A 23,968-nucleotide genomic window follows, 5' to 3' on the forward strand; every position below is an offset into this window, starting at 1 on the left:
AGACCAACAGGCATCTGTGAGAGGAAGATGCATTATTCCCACGACAGGATGGGAGTTTCCATGGAAACTGCTGCTCAGCTCCTCTCTGTCTTCTGCATCCCAGCCTCCCGCCTCTCCCTCCCTCTGCTCTGTAATCCCAGGGCCCATGCTGCTGATCTTAAACCTGGTCCTAGTGCCCTTGAATAATCTCTCTTTCATTTCACAAAGACATTTTTAAAGAGTAGCTGGCGCTCTAGAATAGACTCCCCACTCCCACTTTCTCCTGCCTCCTTCCGTCCAGCGTTCCCCACTTCCTCCTCCAGGCACGTTCCCATCTGCCAGAGCCAGGCCCAGCTCTCTGTAGTTATCCGGTCCCTCTTCTGGGCTGCATCCAACACCCTGATGGTCCTGCACCCAGGTTTCCTTCTCCCCATTTGCCCACCCATGTGCTGTTCCCCCGCCCCTCCCCCGCCTGCTCCTTTTCCTGCCTTTCTGCTACTTTATGTTGATTGAGACAAATTCACTATACAGTTCCCCATTTAAAGTTCAGTGTTCACAGATTTGTACAGCCATCACCACCATCGGTTTCAGAACATTTTTAAAAAGTTGAAGTATTGTTGATTTACAAAGTTGTGTTGATTTCTGCTGTACAACAAAGTGACTCAGTTATACATACACACACACTCATTTACATACACACACACACACACACACACATACATACACTCTTTTGCATTCATTTCCATTATGGTTTATTCCAGGATGTTGAATGTAGTTCCCTGTCTGTGCAGTAGAACCTCGTTTATCCATTCTAAATGTAATAGTCTGTACCTGCTAACCCCAAACTCCCAGTCCATCCCTCCCACCCCCTCCCCCTTGGCAACCACAAGTCTGTTCTCTATGTCTCTGTTTTGTTTCATAAAAGTTCGGAACATTTTTTTGTCACCCTCAGAAGAAATCCTGGAACTCTTAGCAGTCACCCCATATCTCCCCAAGCCCCTAGACCCAGGCATCCCCTAGACTACATTTTGTCTTCGATTTCCATATAAACACCCACCTCTGTTTTCACAAACTTCTCTCTGAACCACTAGCCGGCCCTTTGACTCTGGTCCCCTCACACCCCCACCCCTGACCTTGAAGCACAGCTCCGATTTGTGATTGTGTCGATTCTACTGAAAAGCTTCTGTGATCTCTTACCAGGCACATGCGCCTGCCTTAACTGACTTCAGGCTGCTGCCTCCTTCCTCACCTGGACTTGCATCCCAGCCTAGCCTGCTGCCCCCCTGACCTTTCCCAGGGAGAGCAGGTTCCCCTCAGACAGCCTCATCTCCCCATAATCTCACTTCCTCATATTTCACACCTCCTCACATCTCCTCATGTCTCCTCACACCACCTCATATCATCACCTCACACCTCCACACATCTCCTCACACTTCTTCATGTCTCCTCACACCACCTCATATCACCTCACACCTCCACACATCTCCTCACACCTCCTCATGTCTCCTCACACCACCTCACACTTCCACACATCTCCTCATTATACTTCTTCATGTCTCCTCATACCACCGCACATCTCCTCATACTTTCTCACATCTCCTCATACCTCTTCATGTCTCCTCACACTACCTCACATCATCTCACGCCCCACATTTCCACACATCTCCTCACACCTCCTCATGTCTCCTTACACCACCTCACATCTCCTCATACCACCTCACATAATCTTACATCCCACATTTCCACACATCTCCTCACACCTCCTCATGTCTCCTCACACCTCCTCATGTCTCCTCACACCTCCTCATGTCTCCTCATACCACCTCACATCATCTCACACCCCACACCTCCATATATCTCCATATACCTCTTCACATCTCCTCACACCTCCTCATGTCTCCTCACACCACGTCACACCCCACACCTCCACACATCTCCTCACACCTTTTCATGTCTCTTCACACCACCTCACATCACCTCCCACCCCACACCTCCATATATCTCTATATACCTCTTCACGTCTCCTCACACCTTTTCACGTCTCCTCACACCTCCTCATGTCTCCTCACACCATCTCATACCCCACACCTCCACACATCTCCTCACACCTCTTCATGTCTCCTCATAGCACCTCGCACCACCTCACACCTTTCACCTCCACACATCTCCTCCTACCGCTTCCCATGTCCTCACACCTCCTTATGCCTCTTCAGGTCTCCTTACACCTCTTCATGTCTCCTCTCACTCCTTAAATCTCCTTACAACTTCTCATGTCTCCTCTCACCTCCTCACGTTTCCTCAGGTTTCCTCACATCACCTCACACTTCTTCACATCTTCTCACATCTCCTCATACCTCCTCACACCATGTCTATCTCTGGTTATGAGTTTGTTGAGGTCAGGGACCAGTCTTTCCATCTTTTCTTAATTGTTAATCTCAGATTTGGTGCTCAGTGTCAGTTGATCTACCACAAATACCACCAATCTGAGTGTGGGGAGAATTGGAATCTTTATCTGGTCTCACTTGTCCCCAGCCCTTCTGATGGTCCCTGTCATCCTACCCTCCCATTTGGTGGGTCTGGTTTTACAGGGAGGAGGCTGAGCTCACCTTGTCAGTAGCAGTAGCTGTAAAATATGGAGGAATAGTTCATCCTTGTCTGCCTCCTCCCTCAGGAACCCTGTCCCTTTCCTAGCCAGCTCTTGCTGAGGTCAGCAGGAGCCAGCACAGACTCTAAGAGATGGACAGCCTGATAAGAGAGCTGGAGTCAGCCCAGGAGGGTTAGCTCTACTTCTGGGCACTAATCAATCTTTAATGAAGTTCTCTGGAGCATAGACAGGAAAGGGGGAGGGATAAATAGGAGAGTTTGGATTTAAAAAAAAAAAAAAAACTTGGTCCAGACATTTATGTACTTTATTTAGTGAGGGCAAAAGTTAAATATATACTATGTGGGTTTGAAATGCCAGGAATTTAAATACAGCTTTAAGGGAACTTAGGTTAAGGGTTAACTTGAAGGACAGGACAGAGTTTTTAAATTTTTAAGTACAGCTTGAAAAGGCCCAGTTGAATTCAACACATAAACATTTTTTAATTAAAGTTTTTAATAATTAATTTTTTAGCTGTGCTGCACAGCCTGAGAGATCTTAGTTCCCTGACCAGGGATCAGACCCATGCCCCCTGCAATGGAAATGCACGGTCTTAATCACAGGACCACCAGGCAAGTCCCAAGACATAAACATTTGCTTCTTAAACAGCACGGGTCCACTTTGATGTGGATTTTTGTCTGCAGTAGATACTACAGAACTACACCATTGAATCCATAGATATATAGAAGCTGTCTTTACACTGAGGGCCCATGATGAATTCTACTCAGATTTTCACCTGTGTGGATGGTGAAGTGAAGTGAAGTCGCTCAGTCGTGTCTGACTCTTTGCGACCCCATGGATTGTAGCTTACCAGGAACCTCCCTCCATGGGATTCTCCAGGCAAGAGTACTGGAGGGGTTGCCATTTCCTTCTCCAGGGGATCTTCCCGACCCAGGGATCGAACCCGAGTCTCCCTCATTCCAGGCAGACGCTTTAACCTCTGAGCCACCAGTGTGGACGGTGGGTGTTCCTAATTCCTTTGATGTTCCGGGGTCAACAGTAATTGCCACAAATTACAAAGAGTGGACAGAGCTTTTACAAATCATGGTGGAGGCTTTTATTTTGAGGTCATTATCTGTCACCCTTGCTTTTAGCTTCAAGAGGGTCAAACAGTTTATTAATATTGTGTATCAGATTGTGTCCTTACCTGGTAATAACTTTCCTCCTTCAGCCAGGGATGTAGATTTTAAGAGGGTATGAGTTTTGTGGGGTTCCCCCATCTTTTTACAAGGTGGGGCTCTGGGTCCCTTTTGGGGTAGAGTGCTTGACCTGGGGGGCCCCCTGGGCTCGGTCCTTGATTGATTGGTGCCTGTGTTCATGGGGTTGAAGGCTGAGTGTGATTTAAAGTTATCATTGTTTCCTGTTTGTTGTGGCGATAGTGATGATGATGATTAAGGCTGCGGTGAACATTCCACCCATGTTTATGCCTTAAAGGCAGTGTTTCCCAAACTCTTTTTCCTGGAACACTCATTAGGAACACCTTCAGTGGCCAGATACCTTTGGAAAACTGCTGCATACTATGCATTTCCCTTGAAGATTTACAATGTAGAGCAAAGCCTTTTAAAGGCTCTGGGGATTCCTGCAGGGAAAAGCTGGGTAGCCTGGCAGGTTCTAAATTTGTTTCCTAATATGATCTGTTTTCTTAGTCACCCTTGTGATTTCCCAGTTCTGTGGGTGCACCTTGAGAAGCCCAGCCTCAGAGTCATTTCTTAAAAGGAAAACTGTGGGGGCAAAGCATGTGGTGGTTTATAAAGTTCGAGTCCTGGCCCAGATATCTGATGGTCATGGCTGGGAACACTGACCTTTACCGTGTTCCAGGAAGGAGCCTCTGGGGGTCCAGGCTGTCCTCCCATGCCTGACTCTCTTTTAGTTCATGCCCCATCCAGCTGTGGGAAGTAGACAAATGGCTTTTGTTTTGTTTATAGAGGAGGATGGTGTGCAGGTGGGCTATGCTTTCAGTTGGGAGGACTTAGCTGCTTTTGCCCCCAAGACCCAGTTCTGGCCAAGTGGTGGCAGTGAGCTGGGCACCCGATGAGCCGTGAGTTGACCGATCCACACATGTGCTCTTGTGCCATCCTGGTGGCACCAGGAGCCGTCTCTGTGAGATGAGCGGAATGAGCCCATATGCCCACCCCAAGGCTGAGCCTCTGACCTGCAGATCAGCCTCCTGTGCTCTGACCACCTGAGTCCACAGCCTTTCTGTGGACATCTCCTCTTGTCCTTTGCCCTGTCCAGGTCTTGCCTTGCTAGTAGGACCATAACCCTGTTGAAGGCAGAAGGGGTCAAATTTTTCTTTGATCCACGACAGCACTTTGCACAGAGCTGAGTCCATAGCATAGACCTGTGGGTGGTTCTCAGGAGCCCAGCGATGGCCCTGGTATGAGAGTCAACTGAGTTACCTGCCACCAAGTAAGCCCCCCAAAGTGTTAAAATATTATTTGTGTATTTCCTTGGTAAGTTTAAACACTAAAAAAATACTGTACTTTTAATATCATATGACATCACTTATATGTGGAATCTAAAAAAAAAAATGACACAATTTCACTTATTTACAAAACAGAATAGATTCACAGGCATAGAAAGCAAATGTATGGTTACTGAAGAGATGGGGATAAATTAGGCATTAACAGGGATTAACAGATACAACTGCTATATATAAAATAGGTAAACAATAAGGACCTACTGTGTAGCACAGGGAACTGTGTTCACAATCTTGTGATACCTGTAATGGAAAAGAATCTGAAAAAGAATATATATATGTGTGTGTGTGTGTGTGTATGGTGACTGCAGCCATGAAATTAAAAGATGCTTGCTCCTTGGAAGAAAAGCTATGACAAACCTAGACAGTCACATGTGTATATGTATAACTGAATCACTCTGCTGTATACCTGAAACTAACAGGAAATTTGTAAATTAGATATACTTCAATTTTTAAAGTGGTTTAAAAATTCTGTAGTTTCATGTCCTCACTCTGATGTCCGTGAAGAATTCTCTTGTATTTAAAAGCAAGATCCTCAAGTACTATGTACTATAAACAAGTACTAGCAGCGTTTTTCTGAGAACATTGTTATATGTTGCATGGGTCGGGATTTTATTTTGTAACAGAACTTTGGAGTCACTTAGTAACCTATGCCTTATTCCTAAGAGAGGTTGTTTTTATAACATTTCTCTTTATGGGCTGAAGAGAAATACCAGAGGTGATGTGACTTGCCTAAAATCCCATGGGAGCAGAGAAAGCTGAGCTAGGGGCCTGTTTGACGTAAGGGCGGTGTACTCACGTCATCTTTTTGTGTTATCACCGGGCACTTTATTTACGATGTGAACTCCTACTTCCTACCTCCTTCCAAAAAGGATCTAGGACAGAGACAGAACTCATGTCAGAAACAAAATGATTCTTCTGTAAGTCTGGAATGCTCTCCTGTGACGATCTGAAATGTATTTCAAAAAGTGAGGTGTGGATTTGCTTATTGGAAAGTCTATAGGAATATCTGCAGTCCCTTCTCCCCCAGACGTGGGGGAGTTAGAGTTCTTGATTGGTGGCGCATTAGTGTAAGTTTGAGACTTGGGGAGGGGGTCCTGCCCATGGACTCGGAGTGTCTCCCGATCGCTGTGCTTGGCACCCCTACCTGGACTCTTGCTGTCACCTAATAACTGTGATCACTTATTTCAGTGTATTTGAAATGAATGATCACAAAGCTGTTTAAGAATATTGGGTCAAGGACTTCCCTGGTGGGCCAGTGGTTAAGACTCTGTGCTTCCACTGCAGGGGGCTCGGGTTCGATCTCTGGTTGGGGAGCTAAGATCCCACATATCGTGCAGCAAAAAAATTAAAGATGCATAGGATTTCTGCTAGCCAGATGGGGAGAGGGCATTCTAAGCAATAAACCATAGGTGGTTCGCCAATTAAAAAACACAAAAAACCTTTTTGATGTTTGGCTACCTTTAAAAGTAAGAAAAGAATATTAGGTCAGGCAATTTAATCTTTTTAATAGCTCCTAAGAGGTAGTCCTTGGGCTGGGCTTTCCAGGCGGCGCTGTGGTAAAGAATCTACCTGCCAACGCAGGCAGGAGACTCAGTTTCCATCCCTGGATTGGGAAGATCTCCTGGAGAAGGAAATGGCAACCCACTCCAGTATTCTTACCTGGAAAATTACGTGGTCAGAGGATCCTGGTAGGCTATAGTCCATGGGGTCGCAAAGAATAGGACACGACTGAGCGAATGAACGCACACACACAGTCCTTGGGCTAGGCAAATCTGAATTCCTCGAGGTGGGCGCTGGGCCCCAGTCCAGGCCCACTGGCTTGGCAACTCTGAAGGTGGGGCGCCGGGATGTGCATCTTTAGCAGGTTTCCTGGGCAGTTCCTATAAGTTGGAGAATTACTACTGATGGTCCTCAGAAGAGTGTCTCTAAAAAGATTCCAAGGGGATTGGCTGCTTCTTTTGCACATGGGTTGTGGGAGTTGGCCCCTTGAGTCACCTGGAGGCTCGCTGCCCCTTGTGACATCTGGCTGCACCCTCAGACACACCACCAGGCATTTGGATCCACTGAAGGCTTCCCCTAGATTACGTTCACATACGCCTCCAGCAAACTGATTCTCACCGCTTGCTCCTCAGACAGGATGACAATATCAAAGCCCTGTGACCCCCCCCCCCCCGCAACCCCACCACGCATCCTAGAGCTGCCTGTCCCCTCCTCCCCTGTTGCCAGGACCATGCCCTCACTCCCCTTGTCCTTCGCTCCTTACCAGTCAGGCATGATTTCTCCCCTTTAGACAGGTGCTTAGAAGTGGAGGCACTGAGCAAATCTCTAGGGAAGTACCAGGGGCCCCACGGACTGAGGATGCCAGCAGATTAGTGAGGCAGGGCGGGACCAGGAGGGCAGGGCCCAATGGGGGACAGTGAGTTCCCAGAGGGTCACGGCAGCCCTCAGGGCCAGCACGAGGCAAGGTGGGGACCAGGGCCTGTGTTAGGAGCTCCGTGGAGAGGGGGTGCCTGGAGGCAGGCCATCTGGTCCCCTCCGTCCACAGCACGAGCATCTTTGAACGAATACCCTCACTTTCCCATGCCCTTCCTTTCCTTCTCTGTGTTCTGCTCCCATCCACCCAAACACCAGGGGTCAGGAGAGCAAATGTATGAGCAGGTGTACTGCTGCCCCTCCTCACCCCCAGCCAGACCCCGACTGGTGACCCCCTCAGGCTGCCTCGCACCCACCGTGGGAAGAGCCTTGTGTCTGGTGGGGTTGGAGCCTGGACTGACACCTGCGTTCTGTCTTCCCTTCACTCTCTTGCCTGGCACGGGCTCTGCCAGGCCAGCTTCTGCCCCCTGGGTGGAGCACCTTAACCATTGTGCAGGCTGTGAAAATCTGGAGAAATTCCCACAATGTTTCATCCATAGACAACGATTGAGTTTGACACTCCTGTAGTCCAGTGGGCTGCCAAGTTTAAGGCCTGAGTTGATGGACACATATATTCAAACCACATTCTTTTGGTACCAATGAAAATCCTGATAAAATGTGAGAATGAGTTGTTTATCTCTGGGGGAAGTATGAGCTCAAATGCAAATCTTAGAATAAGAGATGGTACTAGGCAGTGGTAGACCAGTAATACTTTTTTTAAAAAGCCATTTAACCATTTTTAAATATTTATGCTTTTAAAATTTAAATTAAAATTTAGGCACAGCTTAAGGACTTCCCTGGGGGATCTTAGTCCCTTTGCCAGATCCTCAGGTTGGGAAATCTGTTGTGGGGCCTAGAACTTTCTTAAGAGTACAAGATTAAAAAAAACTAAGACCTTGGCATTCAGTCCCATCACTTCATGGCAAATAGATGGGGAAACAATGGAAACAGTGACAGACTTTATTTTGCGGGGCTCCAAAATCACTGCAGATGGTGATGGCAGTCATGAAATTAAAAAATGCTTGCTCCTTGAAAGAAAAGCTATGACCAACCTAGACAGCATATTAAAAAGCAGAGACATTACTTTGCTGACAAAGGTCTGTCTAGTCAAAGCTGTGGTTTTTCCAGTAGTCATGTATGGATGTGAGAGTTGGATTATAAAGAAAGCTGAACACTGAAGAATTGATGCTTTTGAACTGTGGTGCTGGAGAAGACTCTTGAGAGTCCCTTGGACAGCAAGGAGGTCAAACCAGTCAATCCTAAAGGAAATCAGCCCTGAATATTCATTGGAGGGACTGATGCTGAAGCTGAAACTCCAATACTTGGGCCACCTGATGCGAAGAACTGACTCATTGGAAAAGACCCTGATGCTGGGAAAGATTGAAGGCAGGAGGAGAAGGGGACAACAGAGGATGAGATGGTTGGATGGCATCACCGACTCGATGGACATGAGTTTGAGCAAGCTCCAGGAGTTGGTGATGGACAGGGAAGCCTGGTGTGCTACAGTCCATGGGGTCACAAAGAGTTGGACATGACTGAGCAACTGAACTGACTGACTGAGGACTTCTCTGGTAGTCCAGTGGTTAAGACTCCATGCTTCCACTGCAGAGGGTACAGATTCCCCTGGTAGGGGAACTAGGATCCCATATGCATCACAATGTGAGCGACAAAATGCTGTTTGACTCAGGGAACTCAAACCTGGGCTCTGTAACAACCTAGAGGGGTGGGATGGGGAGGGCAGGGGGAGGGAGGTTCAAGCTGGGGGGACATAAGTATACCTATGGGCGATTGTTGTTGATGTTTGGCAGAGACCAACGCAGTATTGTAGAGCAATTGTCCTTCAATAAAAATAAATTAATTACAATTTTAAAAAAAATTTAGGTACAACCTAGAAAACGTTTAGCTTCACGAACTTTATCAGTTTTAGAGACAGTGACCTGGGCATGAAGGGAAAGAGAAGTTCCAAGCAATGATATTAGTTTGTCAGTACAAGTATATTGTGGCCCCAACTTGCCTTATTTTTTTGTTTTTGTTTTTGTTTTTTTTTTGTCATTTCAGGTGATTTTTAAAGCCAAGTCAAAATATTCTCCAGAATTACTCAAATACCGGTAAGTACCCGCTGAGGCAATTCTCTCTGTGGCTGGAGGTAACCGTTTTTCCAGCCAGGATTTTCACACATCACTCCTCTGTGACCTGCCTGCTTGTCAGGGGTCAAGTTCACTGCTCACTGGGTCACCACTTACCAGGCCTTGCAGCATACTGGCCTTGATTAGAAACAAAAGTCTAGTAGGGGCTTCCCCGGTGGTCCGGTGATTAAGGCTCGGTGCTTCCAATGCAAGGGACTCGGGTTCAATCCCTGTTGGGGGACTAAGATCCAACATGCCACGTGGAACTGCCAAAAATGAAAAAAGAAATGACAGTCTGGTGTGTTTCCTACCAGAGAGCAGAAAGGGAAGTTAGCCGTGCACATGGCATTTAAAGCTTTTGGAGGCACTTGGGATGGAACGGGCCTCAACAGAAGGAAGAAGGGCTCCCTGAAGATGTCTGTGCGGCCAGGCGGCCCCCTCCCTCCCCCGCCCGGGTGCAGGTACAGCTGAGATCTGGGCAGGGCTGAGTAAGAGAGGCTCATAATCTAGACAAGATTAGGCCTGAAATCATAGGCTGAATTTATTTCAGGAGGTGGACTTGCATATTTTTCCTGTGGGCAGGATCTGTTACTTACCCCAGGTTTTTAAAGAGACCTGCTAACTCCCCTGCGGCTTGAATGGTCAGCCTCGGCCAGAATGGGAAGGGAGACAAGGTGTCAAGAAGCCATGAGACGGTCGCCACATGAGTCAAGGTGTCTGAGTCCCTGCCTGGGAGAGCTCGACTATCCAGGCACACATTTCTGGGAAGGAGACTTTGGCCTCTTACCTTCTTGAGTCAAAGTGAAATTTTAATTGTTTTATTACTTTACAAATATGTAAAACTATATTCCTATTATAATTAAACACATTGAAAGGGAAAGTGTTAGTCGCTCAGTCGTGTCCGACTCTTTGCAACCCCATAGACTGTAGCCCACCAGGCTCCTCTGTCCATGGAATTCTCCAGGCAAGAATACTGGAGTGGGTTGCCATTCCCTTCTCTAGGGGATCTTCCCGACCCAGGGATCGAACCCAGGTCTCCTGCATTACAGTCAGATTCTTTACTGCCTGAGCCACCATTTAAACAGGTATCATCTTAAATTCACAAAGACTGTTTATATAAAGTTCTGAAAGTGTATACTCTGATCCCCCTTTTTATCCCAGGAAGCTGGAGTTCAGGAAGTTAGGTGACAGTGTACTCAGGCCGAGATACAAGTGATGAGACTTGTGTGCTGTTTTTGTTTTTCATCTGATCCTGCTGTCTGCCTTCACTACTTAGAAAAAAAATTGTCAAAGTATAGTTGATTTATGTGTTAATGTTGTGTTAATTTCTGCTGTACAGCAGAATGACTTTTTTCATGTCCTTTTCTGTGCTTTATCACAAGATATTGAATAGAATTCCCTGTGCTGTACAGGAGGACCTTGGTGTTTCTCCATCCTGTATATACTAGGTTGGGTCTGCTAACCCCAGACTCCCAATCCTTCCCTTCCTCTTAGCAACCACAGATCTGTTCTCTTTGTCTGTACCTTCACTGCTTTTTGAGAAGTTCAGTTCATGTTTCTGCCAGACTGTTGATTCTAAGAAGGTCAGTTTAAAGTAACAATGCTTTACAGTCAGCCCTCTGTTGTGGAATCCAAGGATTCCACACCTGTGGCTCCAGAGGGTGGGAGGCCCGATATGCCTTAGATGGCGTGTACTGCAGCACTGTCTGTCAGGGACTTGAGTATCGTTGGGTTTCGGTGTTGGCTGTGGGGGCCTGAAAGGTGTCCCTTGCAGATACTGAGTTATGATTGTGTTAGGAAAACCTGGGAAGGGGTAGGAGGGGGAACATTAAGAATTGAGCTTGGATGTGGGCCTCAAAGGAGGCTGTTTGGAGTGTGAGTTGATTTGGGCAGAGGCAGTGGTTCGAGACAAGAGCTTTGGAACTTGGTTGAACAAGAGCTGTAACAGAGGCTGGAGGAGGGAATGTATTTCCCAAGGAAGAGGATGCAGGGCAGAGAGACATGAACACCGTCATTCTGGGGAACGAAGAGGAGGAAGAAGGACCAGGGGCCTCCAGACACAGGCTCAGATGGGGGAAGGATGGAGCGGGGGTCACACCTTTGAGGTCAGGGAGAAGACAGTGGGAGGAGGAGGGGCCAGCAGGGGGTACCTGCAGAGGAGGTGATGAGGCAGGAGGGGGCACCTTTTTCTAGAAGTTGCTCTTGAGGGTGAGGATGAGGCCTCACTCTTCCCTGGGTGACATCGGAGGAGAAGTACAGGGTCCCTTGAGTTCTCACGGCAGCTCTTGGAGGCTGGAGAGGAGGGGTCAGCTCTGTGTTACAAATGTGACACAGCAGCCCTGAGTGGCTGAGGACTTGCCTGGTGTCGCATCTGTGACCTTGCTCTCTGGGTCACACCCAGCAGATGCAAGCAGAGCAGCTGAGGCGAGGAGGGGGAGCAGAAGCTGAGTGGGTGGCCGGGGCCACACTCTGGCAGTGTGGGTGCTGCATCGTCTGGGTGTGAGTGGGGCCTGCTTGTCTTTTGCTTTCTCCGTTCCCAGTGCCCTCTCACTGTCGCATAGAATTTTCACAGTGAAGAAAGAGGAGTAAGAATTTATATCCACCATAGTGGTTAAGACTTTACCTTCCGATTCAGGTGGTGCGGGTTCGATCCCTGGTCAGGGAGCTGAGATCCCACAAGCCTTGTGGTCAAAAAACCAAACATAATGCAGAAGCAATATTGTAACAAATTCAATAAAGACTTTTGGGCTTCCCAGGTGGCGCTAGTGGTAAAGAACGCACCTGTCAGTGCGGGAGACGTCTCATAAGAGACACGTGTTCAGTTCCTGGGTCTGGAAGATACCCTGCAGGAGGGCATGGCAACCCACTCCAGTATTCTTGCCTGGCAAATCCCATGGTCAGGGGAGCCTGGCAAGCTACAGTCCACGGGGTCACAAAGAGTCGGACAGGACTGAGCATAGTATTTAAAACAATGCCCAGGAGGAGTCCTTTGGAAAAGCTGAATGTCCATATTATGCTTTTTTCCGGAGCTTCATTGCCATGAAATGGATAGAATGTGTGCATAACAACAGCAAGGGGTCAAAAACAGTAGGGCTGATTCTAGAGGTTCTAGATGTTTCCAAATTGTGTTCTTCACAAAAGCACAGCAGATAATTATAGAACAATAAGAAATAGGGCTTTTGAGGAAGCAAATTGCAGATTTTTAGTGACTCCCAGTCGGTTCTGCCTCTGTCTCTCTCTAAGCCCCTGATTCCCTCCATCACTATGGGAACATGTAGAGAGCTAATGAAAACCTTCATAATTTAAGGTTTTGTGACTAATTTACCATGAGTTGCATATTGTGCTAATGCCCTATGTCCATTCTCTCCCCTTGCCTCAGCAGCCCTTTGGGCAGATGCAGACATGTTCAACTTAAATGGTCTGTTTTGTTAAGTTTAAAAAAATAGTGTAGGATATGACTTAAAAAAAAATTTTTTTTTAATTTTTAAATGATGATTGCTTTACAATGTTGTGTTGGTTTCTGCCATACAACATGTGAATCAGCCATAAGTATACATATGCCCCTTCCCTCTTGAACCTCCCTCCCATCTCCCCATCCCATCCCACACCCCTAGGTTATCACAGAGCACTGGGTTGAGCTCCCTGTGCTATGTAGCAACTTCCCACTAGCTATCTGTTTTACATATGTTAATATATACATTTTAATGCTATTCTCTCAATTCCTCCCACCCTCTCCCATCCCCTGCTGTGTCCACAAATCTATGCTTTATGTCTGCGTCTCTATTCCTGCCCTGCAAATAGGTTCATCAGTACCTGAATGGTCTATTCTTGAGCCAAGAATAGACTCGAGTGATACTTACCTGAAGTAAACACAATATGGACAGTCCTAGAGAGAAACTTGAACTGATTTCCATGTTGGTCAATGTGAGACGTGTCTCTCTAGACTTCGCACAGGTCACGTAGGCAGCATGCAGCTCTGAGAAACTGCAAGTTAGAAATGGCCACCACCACTGCCCCGAGGCTAGAGCAGGGGTTCCCGGCCTCCAGGATCTAATAATGCCTGATGATCTGGGGTGGAACTGATGTAATAATAATAGAAATACAGTGCATCATAAGTAAAAGGCGCTTGAATCATCCCGAAACCATCTCCCACCCTGGTCCATGGAAAAATTGTCTTCCACAAAATTGGTCCCTGGTGCCCGAAAGCTTGGGGATATAGCTGTACTGCTAGTGAGTGTTCCATGCGAGGGGGGTGCTGCCCAGACTGATGACTTCTGAGGGGTAAAACCCTTTTAAAACATTATCTCACCTAATCCTCAGGAAGAGGCTGCAAGGTCGGTGGTATTGAGGCTGTTTTCTGGTGACACTGGGGCTCACCCAGGGCCACCTTGCCCAGGCTCTCAGTGTGCAGAATGGCTGGCGCTCTCCCCGAATCCCAGCCCAGCCTCGGAGCCCGGCTCTGCTCTACCATCCTTGTGCGAGCAGCGCGTGCATCAGCCCACGTCCACACAGCCCCTCTGATCCTCGTAGCCTCCTGGGGAACGGGGAAGCGGGGCTCAGGTAAAGGACCCCCCTGAGGGCACTGTTGATTTGTCATTTAAATCTGGGGACCCTCCAAAATCCGAACCCTTTTTCCATTGCAGTATAAATGTTGATTTACAGTGTGTGCCAGTCTCCAGTCTCCAGCCGAGTGGCTCAGTTATACATACATATACATTCTTTTTCTCTATTCTTTTCCATTATGATTTTTCATATGATATTTGGTAGAGTCCCCTGTGCTATACAGTAGGACCTTGTTTATCCATTCTAAATATAATAGTTTGCATCTACCAACCCTAAACTCCGAGCTCTTAAGTGTTAACTTTGGCATGTTCTGCTTCTAGCATTTAACCAACAAAAAATCCTCAAAAATCCACAGTTTCCTCGGGGATTGATCAGAATGTACAGGAAGCTTGTGGGGAAGGCTGCCTTCAGCCTCTCTCTCTTCCTTCCCAGGTTGCCCCTCTACCTGGCCTCGCTCTTCATCAGCCTTGTTTTCCTGTTGGTGAATTTAACCTGTGCGGTGCTCGTGAAGACGGGCACCTGGGAGAGGAAAGCGATCGTGTCCGTGCGCGTGGCCATCAACGACACGCTCTTCGTGCTCTGTGCCGTCTCCCTGTCCATCTGCCTCTACAAAATCTCCAAGATGTCCTTGGCCAACATTTACTTGGAGTCTAAGGTAAGGCGGACACGTGGTTGAGATCCTGCCATTAGACTTATTCTCGAAAGAGTTTTCTGGGATTTCCCTGGTAGTCCATTGGTTATGATTTGGCACTCCTGATGCAGGGGCCACAGGTTTTCATCCCGTGTTGGGGAACTAAGATCCCATATACTGTACAGTGAGGCTCACCTCCACCAAAAAAAGTTCCCTGGTTTGCAACAGAAAACAGAAATCAACCAATGCCTCTCCCACCTGACCTCTTGCAAATGATTAGCTGTGGTGTTGTTGCCAAGACACAGAGCCGTGTAGTTCATTGAACTTTGTGAGAAGAATTGACTCCGGGTGGCTTGAGGTTTACTGGGCTGTGCAGAGTTCCTGGCAGAGAGGTAAATCTCTGGTTTCTGGATACAGAGGTTTAAGTGAGAGTTTAGAGGACCCGTGGCATTAACTGTGCCACTAATATTGTTAGAAACACGCAGCTGGTATTCCCTTTGTTCCTAGCCCTTTTATAAGCACTCTGCATGTAGGTAGGACTGGAACCGTCAGAATTCAGGGGGACTAGGTGTCACCTACCTAGGGAAACGGAGGCATGGGACGTCAGGGGCTCAGCCCAGGTTACACAAGCCAGGAGACGCAGAGCCGCGGTGTGGCCGCAGCAGCCTGGCTCCGGGCTCTGGGGTCCATCCTCTTTACCACCGGGTCATGGTGCAGACACACTCAGATCCCGGCGCACCCCTGCCTTGACTGTGCCCCTGTGAGGGACCCCTTAACAGGGGGAGCTGCTCCTGGGGTTCGGGACAGCAGGCCTCTCATGGTGACAGTTCGGAGATGGAGTCAGACTGTGTGTTGGGCCGCACCCCGTAGGCCTACAAGGCCAGGGCATGCCCAGGTTCAGTACTGAAGAAAGAGCCTGGAGTCAGCGATGGCTTAATGGATCGGGGATCTTACACGTCTGAAGCACAGTCATGGAGCAACATTCCACATGTGCAGCGGACGGCAGCAGGACGGTAGCGGGCTTCGCTCCAGTGTCGGGGGTCGGGAAGGAAGACGACCAGTTGCAGAGGGAATTGATGTCAGGTGTGATCAGTGGCTCAATGGTAAAGAATCTGTCTGCAATGCAGGAGATGCTTGGGACGCTGCTTTGATCCCTGGATTGGGAAGATCCCCTGGAGGTGGGCACGGCAACCCACTCCAGTATTCTTGTCTGGAGTATCCTATGGACAGAGGAGCCTGGTGGGCTACAGTCCACGGGGTCACGAAGAGTCAGACATGACTGACGCAACTGAGCACGCATGGGCTCGTTAGTTACCAGGGAAACCAGCAGAGGGGCATGACACGCACCACTGCTTTGATAAGAAGAGTCACCAGCTGGGCCTGGGGCAAGTCCATAGGAAGGTCAGTTGTGTGAATGGGTGTAGGAGAAGCAGGCACTGGTCGGGCAGGGCACATGCAGAGACCAATGCCCCCAGCCCTGGAGTCCCTGTTTTCTCCTTTCCTTCCTCCAGAGTTACAGAGAGGGGCAGATGTGCTGCCTGGTATGGTGGTTCTGCAGTGCCCCTCACCAGCCTGGTCCCCCATTCCCCCTCATTAAGGAACCTGGTGATGTGCGGAGGTCAGAGTGGATGCTCTGGGCTCCCTCTGGCCATGGGACCCTGGCCCCACCAGCATGTTGCCCACTGAGACTTGGTTTTCTCACATGTAAGGTAGGGTGATTCACAGCTCCTCTGCTTTTGAATTTATGTGGCACCCTAACCCTTGCCAGGGAACCCATGTGGTGGTCTGAAGACCTGAGCACTCTGCTTCTTAAGATACTTGGTCTTTAGCAGCCATCAGTAGATTAAAATCTGTACCTCCAACTTCAAAATTACAAAGCCTTCTTCATCAAGGTATCCTGTGATACCTTTGCCTGAGCTCTTGCAAAATCTGAAAAGTTAGTGTGGCAGGGTCCTTTTTTCATTGATAAATGTTGACAAATTTTATACTTGACTTTGCCTTAGCTTTATTATTTACACTGTCTCCCATATAAGGTCTATTCAAGGCTTTTTGAAAACAGAATTATGGGGACTTCCCTGGTGGTCCAGTGGTTAAGACTCCACACTTCCAGTGCAGAGGGCTCGAGTTCAATTCCTGGTCAGGGAGCTAAAATGCCACAGGCCTTGTAGTGCGGCCAAAACAAAACAGAATTGTGGTTTTAATAGGAGGGGTCACACTTTAGACTGTCAGATTGTCAGATTTAGATCACCTCTGTGCAAACAATCTGATGGACTACCATTGGCAAAATAAGATAATAGCTTAGATTTAGTTAGTGACTTCCAAACTCAAAAATGAATTTCAGTTTTTTGGTAACTGTTTTTAACACCAGGGCTTCCCTGGTGGCTCAGTGGTAAAGAATCCACCTGCCGGTGTGGGAGACACAGGTTTGATCCCTGGGTCAGGAAGATCCTCTGGAGAAGGAAACAGCGACCCACTCCAGTATTTGTGCCTGAGACATCCCATGGACAAAGGAGCCTGGTGGACCACAATCCACGGGGTTGCAAAAGAGTGGGACACGACTTAGTGACTAAATGACAACAACGACAGCTGTTTTCAGTTGGCGGTCCTTTAGCTAACTTTGGACACTGATAGCTTCATTAGTCGGGGCACAGATGACCAATTTTCACACAATCCCAAGCTCTGAATCACATTGGGACTGCAGCCTTCCCAGCCTAGGACAGTTGGGTCTTGAAGACATGCTCCCCACCCAGAGCCACTGTCCACAGCTCCACTGTCCCCAGGCTGCCATCCCTCTGAGGTGGTTTTGTTGTCTCCAAGCCAGGGGGCGGGCCCTGGGCTCATAAGCTCAGAGCATCCTTGGAGCTGAGCAGCGGCACTTAGAGATTTAACCAAATAAGTCATCTGACTGTCTTGCTCTTCCAAGCCTGGGTCTTAGGCAAATAGTTCATGTTTTCAGGTTTTGAAGCATCTCTCTGAAGAGAATTGGAAGTTTTAGGGTGGGTGTGGAGTGAGGGGAGGCTTGCAGTTGGGTTGAAGGTCTGAGAGTGGAAGAGAAGCTGGGAGGGTTTAGCAGTTCTGAACAGAGGCCATGCTTGGGGGGGGGACTGTGGTCTTGGGCCCAGATCAGGGACCCCGCTCATGGTTCCTACTTTTCCAGGGCTCCTCCGTGTGTCAGGTGACCGCCATCGGCATGACCGTCATCCTGCTCTACACTTCTCGGGCCTGCTACAACCTGTTCATCCTGTCGTTCTCTCAGAGCAAGAATGTCCATTCCTTTGATTACGACTGGTACAATGTATCAGACCAGGTCAGTGGGCGCTGGAGCCTTGCTTTGGCAGCATGCCGTGTGGCAGAGAGGTGTCAGCTCCTTGCTTTTGCTGCTAAAGAGCTGGGTGACCTTGGGAGTCCTTAACTGGGTGGTGTCTACATCCTCACCTGTCAAATGCAATCACAGTACCTGCCTTGTTCCAGCTCACACGTCTTGTGAGAAAATTAGAAAACAGACACACTTCTCCTTGCTACTTTCTGGGGCTTTTGTCAAGCAGTACTTAAAACTTTTAAGTGTTTTTATATAAATGTAATATGATTTTATTAAAGGGTGAAATTTGCAAAGATAAAAGTGAATTGTATTCAATTCATTTAGGTTAGAAAACACATAAAATGATGAAGTGGTTTTTTTTTTTTAATGGAGCAGTAAGCAAAAGAAATGTAGACAAAAGTGACCAAGGATATTAAAGGGTTAGAAAGAGCCCATTTTACATCTCAGTATGAAACTCTTTCTTTTTTATAATGTATTCTAGAAATTCGTAAACAAATGAACAAAGGTAATGAAATATAATATGGCATCCAAGTTTGCAAAAGCTCAAAATATAAACAACTGAGAGGGGAATTCCTGGGCTGTCCGGTGGTTAAGACTCTGTGCTTCCACTGCAGGGGACATGGGTTCAGTCCCTGGTTGGGGAATTAAGATTCCACATGCTGCATGGTATGGCCAAAGAAAGAGAAGGAAAAAAGAGAATGAGAATTAATCAGCATTCTCTAATTTGAAAAGTATCATTTCTTTGTCTCCAGCCCTGGACAAAGTGCCAGAAACACAAAAATGAACAGACCCATCCTTCCATGTAGAAGTTTATGTCCACTGAAGAAAAGAGCCACACAGAGAAGCCATTAAGCAAAGAAATAGAAGCTTCTAAAGTAGGAGTTTACTGGGTTGAACTGCAAATGCTCCTGAGATTTTCCTGGGTAAACACTGAATATCCAACTATAGACAAATCCACCTCTAAAATCCCAACAGTGCTCAAACCTTGAATTAACACTCTGGAGGAAAGAAGAAAACAACCGTGTTAAGTTAAAACGGATGGCAGGGACGTCCCTGGTGGTTCAGCGGTTAAGCCTTCACCCTCCCAGTGCAGGGGACTCGGGTTCCATCCCTGATCGGGGAACTAAAATCCCACATGGTGCAGCTCAAATAGGTAGACAGATTCTACCAAAAAACAACAAAAACAACAACTGAGGGCAAGATGAAATCCATAAGAGGCTCTGCAAGGCGTTAAGACTGGATTCAAACCACAACAATCATAATCACCAATCAAACCAGCAAATCAAATCACCAATCAAACAGCACAAACGGAGGGTGGGAGGAAGGTGGGCAGGGCACTGGTGAAGAATTTCCCTGTTGTGAGAAATCGAATACATAAAAATCTAAACGTTCAACAGTGATAAGTTAGAGACTTATTCATAATACCCAGAGGATTTTTATTGTGGTAACATGTAGGTACAACTGACTAATCATTTCTAAGTGCACAGTTCAGTGGCATTAAAGTACATTCACAGTGTCATGCAACCATCACCACCAACCATCTCCAGAACGTCTTCCTCTTCCCAAACTGAGACTCTCTCCCCATTAAACCACAAGGATTTGGTTTTAACAAAATACTTATTTCAATGCTTCTTTCAAGTAAGAGCTTATAAATACAATGAATTTAAAATATCACAAACAACACAATTCTGTTGTTTTGGGTGGCTGTTTGTTTATAGATGTCAGGTTCTATGTGTTGCAGCCAAAATAATCTAGGAGCCAGCAGATGGCCCCAAGTTGCAGGTTATGTGTGTAGAATGGTGGAAGCACACTTTTGAGACGTGCGTGGAGTTTCAGTGCAGAGTTTGAGTCATCTTTCTGAAGAGGAGTGAGATTGGTTTTGGGTACTGTACTTTAAGGCTTCCCAGGCAGCGCTAGCGGTAAAGAACACTCCTGCCAATGCCAGAGACCTGGGTTCCATCTCTGGGTCAGGTAGATCCCCTGGAAAAGGGCACGGCGAACCCACTTCAGTATTCTTGCCTGGAGAATCCCATGGACAGAGGAGCCTGGCAGGGTACAAGTCCATGAGGCCACAAAGAGTCGGACACGACTGAAGCGACTTAGCGTGCACACGTATACTTTGAACACAATGTGGTGGAGAAGGTGAGAGGATTCCGTGTAGGGGCCTGGCCCTTTATGGTTTGATGATGTTTTTGTCTTCCTTTGAAATGCCAGCCTTTCTGACAGACTTGCCCAGAAATAGCCTCACACACACTGCCTCTGGCCTTCAGAAAGGAGCGCGCTGCTACACCCCATCTGCTCAGCTGTCTCACTGGTTCAGGAGGCCAGCATCCTGGACTGGGAGGCTTTTTTTTTCTAGACAGTCTAGCCTGCTGTAGGCTTTAAAATGTAAATATAGGATGTGGTTAATGTGAAGAGAAATTAAAAAACTGACACGTTTATTCCAAGGATGAGACTAAGGCTACTATTGTGATATGCTGCTCTTGAGAACTGGGAGGTGGGGGACTTCCCTCATGGTCCAGTGGCTAAGACTGCATCCCAATGCAGGGTGCCTGGGTTTGATCGCTGGTGAGGGAACTAGATAGATTTCACATGCTGCAACTAAGAACTGGTGCAGCCAGATAAATATTAAAAAAAAAGAATTGGGAGAGGGACTTCCCTGGTGGTCTAGTAGTTAGAATTCCATGTTTCTAATGCAGGGGGCATGGGTTTGATTCCTGGCTGGGGAACTAGGATCCTGCATGACACACAGTGTAGCCAAAAAATGATTTTAAAAAAGAATTGGGAGAAGGCAGCAGAACAATATCATTATTCAGTTGTCGAAGAAAAGTCAGCTTAGAGACTTTATTTGGATGTAAGGAAGATTCCTGGAGGGTGAAGGAATGAAGCATCAGAGACTGGCAGTTACTGTCTTTGAATATTTTGAAGAGGATAATTGTCTCTCCTGGGACTTCCCTGGTGGTCCAGTGGTTAAGAATCTGCCTGCTAATGCAGGGGACATGGATTCAATCCCTGGTCCCAGAAGACCCACCATGCCAAGGGGCAGCTGAGTGGGTGTGCCACACCTACTGAACCCACAAGCCCCTGAGCCTACGCTCTACAAGAGAAGCCACCGCAATGAGAAACCCGAGCACCACAACTAGAGAGTAGCCCCCACTCACCGAGACTAGAGAAAAGCCCGTGCATTAATGAAGACCCAGCACAGTCAAAAACTAACTAAATAAAATGTTTTTAAAATTATCTATCCTATATGGTTTAAATAACTACCCCCCCCAACCCCCACCCCACCACCAAGGTCTGGCACAGTAGCATTAATAGTATCTGATTTCAACGTGCATGTTTTAGGGGGAAGAAATTACACTGTATTAGATTTAGTCTCTGTCATATTAGAACTGAATCAAACTTGTTCTGTCCTCAGTCTGGTGACTCTCCATTTTCTCCCGCTCTTCTCAACAGGCGGATTTGAAGAATCAGCTGGGAGATGCCGGATACATAGTGTTTGGAGTGGTCCTCTTTGTGTGGGAACTCTTACCTACCACCTTAGTGGTCTACTTCTTCCGAGTCAGAAATTCTACGAAAGACCTTGTAAGTAATCCACTTTGTATTTGCAGAAAGTGAGTATGAAAGTCGCTCAGTCGTGTCCGACTCTTTGCAACCCTATGGACTGTACAGTCCATGGAATTCTCCAGGCCAGAATACTGGAGTGGGTAGCCTTTCCCTTCTCTCAGGGATCTTCCCAACCCAGGGATCAGACGCAGGTCTCCTGCATTGCAGGAGGATTCTTCACCCACTGAGCCACAAGGGAAGCTCAAGAATACTGGAGTGGGTAGCCTTTCCCTTCTCCCAGGGATCTTCCCAACCCAGGGATCAAACGCAGGTCTCCTGCATTGCAGGAGGATTCTTCACCCGCTGAGCCACAAGGGAAGCTCAAGAATACTGGAGTGGGTAGCCTATCCCTTCACCAGCAGGTCTTCCCGACCCAGGAATTGAACTGGGATCTCCTGCATTGCAGGTGGATTCTTTTGCAGAAAACATCTCCTAATTCTAATCACAAAGCCTACAGTTGGAATTTTTTCTTAGATTTTTGATACATTCTTCCATCTTATTCTAATATGAAAAGTTCCTTTGTTTCATTGAGACTTTCTTTTCCATTCATTATCTTTTGAGGGAAATTTGTTTTTCAATTTAATTTTACCAAAAACACACACACACACACACACACACACACACACACACAAAACCACCCAAAAACATTGCATCTTGAATCCTGAAGATAGTGATTAACTTTTTTCCTAATGAAACAGCTGCCTCACTAGTATTTGAGCCTTGACTTGCTATGAACCAAATATAGAAGCTTTTATTTTAGCCAAGGAAAATAGAGAATGATAACTCAGCTCTTCACCCCTGTGTTGTGCTGGATGGTGATTAGGGGAGGGGGTGGTAGGGAAGACAACTTTATTGTGAAGAATGCTTAAATCACTCCCCCAACTCAGTCACATTTCTGGTCAACCAGCTTCATATAAATGTCCTTATGGGAGGGGGCAGAAAATGCAAAACCTGGTAGTGTGAGGGAGCTCATGGAAGCTTTGTTCCACGAATTATTCCACCCAGGGGAACTAGTGGTAGAATCACTGATCTGTGAAGCCCACAGAAAAGTACATGTGTGTGTGTGACTTTCTCAGTCATGTCTGACTCTTTGTGACCCCATGGACTGTAGCCCTCTGTCCATCCGATTCTCCAGGCAAGAATACTGGAGTGGGTTGTCATTCCCTTCTCCAGGGGATCTTCCCGACCCAGGGATCGAACCCAGGTCTCATGCATTGCAGGAAGATTCTTTACCATCTGAGCCACCAGAGAAGCCCACAGAAAAGTAGAGTAATGGTTTTTGGTCAACATAAGCACAGTGTGGGTGGCAAGGAAAGCACTGGTTTTCATGACCAACTTGTTGTGTTTTATCTTGTCTCTTTCTTATTCATCTCTGGATAGTCACTGGTGAGCCAGGAATAGGAAAAAATTAAAAAATAAAAGTAAGACTGGAAGCGGGTGGTTGGTGGAGAACTGCAGCCTGACCCATAAGCCCCTGAAGATAGAGTGGCAGTGGGCACCATTTTCCAGATCTGAGGGTCAGTTTCCTCTCCTTTTGCCATTTTTAGCTTCAGAACAGCAATTCGATGCCCCCACTGACTATTCCTGGCATTGGAAACACCTGGAGGCTTCTATAAAGTCAGACTCCAATTCTTCCGCATTGGTAGCAGAGAAACATGTGGAGAGTGGGCAGTGGACTCTAGGCTAGAGTCCAGTGCCTTATTTTTCTTCCTTTTCTGAAGAAGTTGAAGTTTTCTGGGAGGAGCCTCTTAACAAAAATCCCTCTGCTCTCTATGCTTTTCCTTGGCTTTCCACAGCCTTCTTACCACTTCGTAGTATGTCAGAGGCTTAGCTATACTCCCAAAACCCAAGGCAGTCTGAAGGAGAGACTGGACATCTGGGTCCTAAGGAGTGAAAGACTGTCATTCACAGTACTATTTTATTAACAAATTATTGACCAGAGATGCATTAATATGTCTTTTGTTACCCAAACATTATTGACCAGAGACAACATGTTTTTAGAGAGTGATACAGTTGACATCACTGTGCCAAATTGTTAGAGCTTAAAATTAATCAAGGGTTCCTTCTATAGCTTATGATTGTCATTATCATTCATGTTTTGCTTCATTAGATTTTTGTTCCAACCCTGTGTATATTATAAGGCTTCCCTGGTGGCTCAGACGGTAAAGTGTCTGCCTGCAGTGCCGGAGACCCAGGTTCGATCCCTGGG

The 23,968-nt window shown here is 47.1% G+C and overlaps 1 protein-coding gene across 1 annotated transcript in view; it reads left to right on the forward strand.

Moving 5' to 3' along the window:
* GPR137B (G protein-coupled receptor 137B) overlaps positions 1–23,968 on the forward strand; it is a 55,833-nt gene that overhangs the window by 15,943 nt on the left and 15,922 nt on the right. The window contains 4 exon segments of the mRNA XM_006075500.4: positions 9,573–9,622; positions 14,636–14,858; positions 17,992–18,141; positions 21,610–21,738. Of these exon segments, the coding sequence (XP_006075562.2) occupies positions 9,573–9,622; positions 14,636–14,858; positions 17,992–18,141; positions 21,610–21,738 (552 nt within the window).

Source organism: Bubalus bubalis, chromosome 4 (genome assembly GCF_019923935.1).
Source record: "Bubalus bubalis isolate 160015118507 breed Murrah chromosome 4, NDDB_SH_1, whole genome shotgun sequence".
Classification (NCBI taxonomy): Eukaryota; Metazoa; Chordata; class Mammalia; order Artiodactyla; family Bovidae; genus Bubalus; species Bubalus bubalis.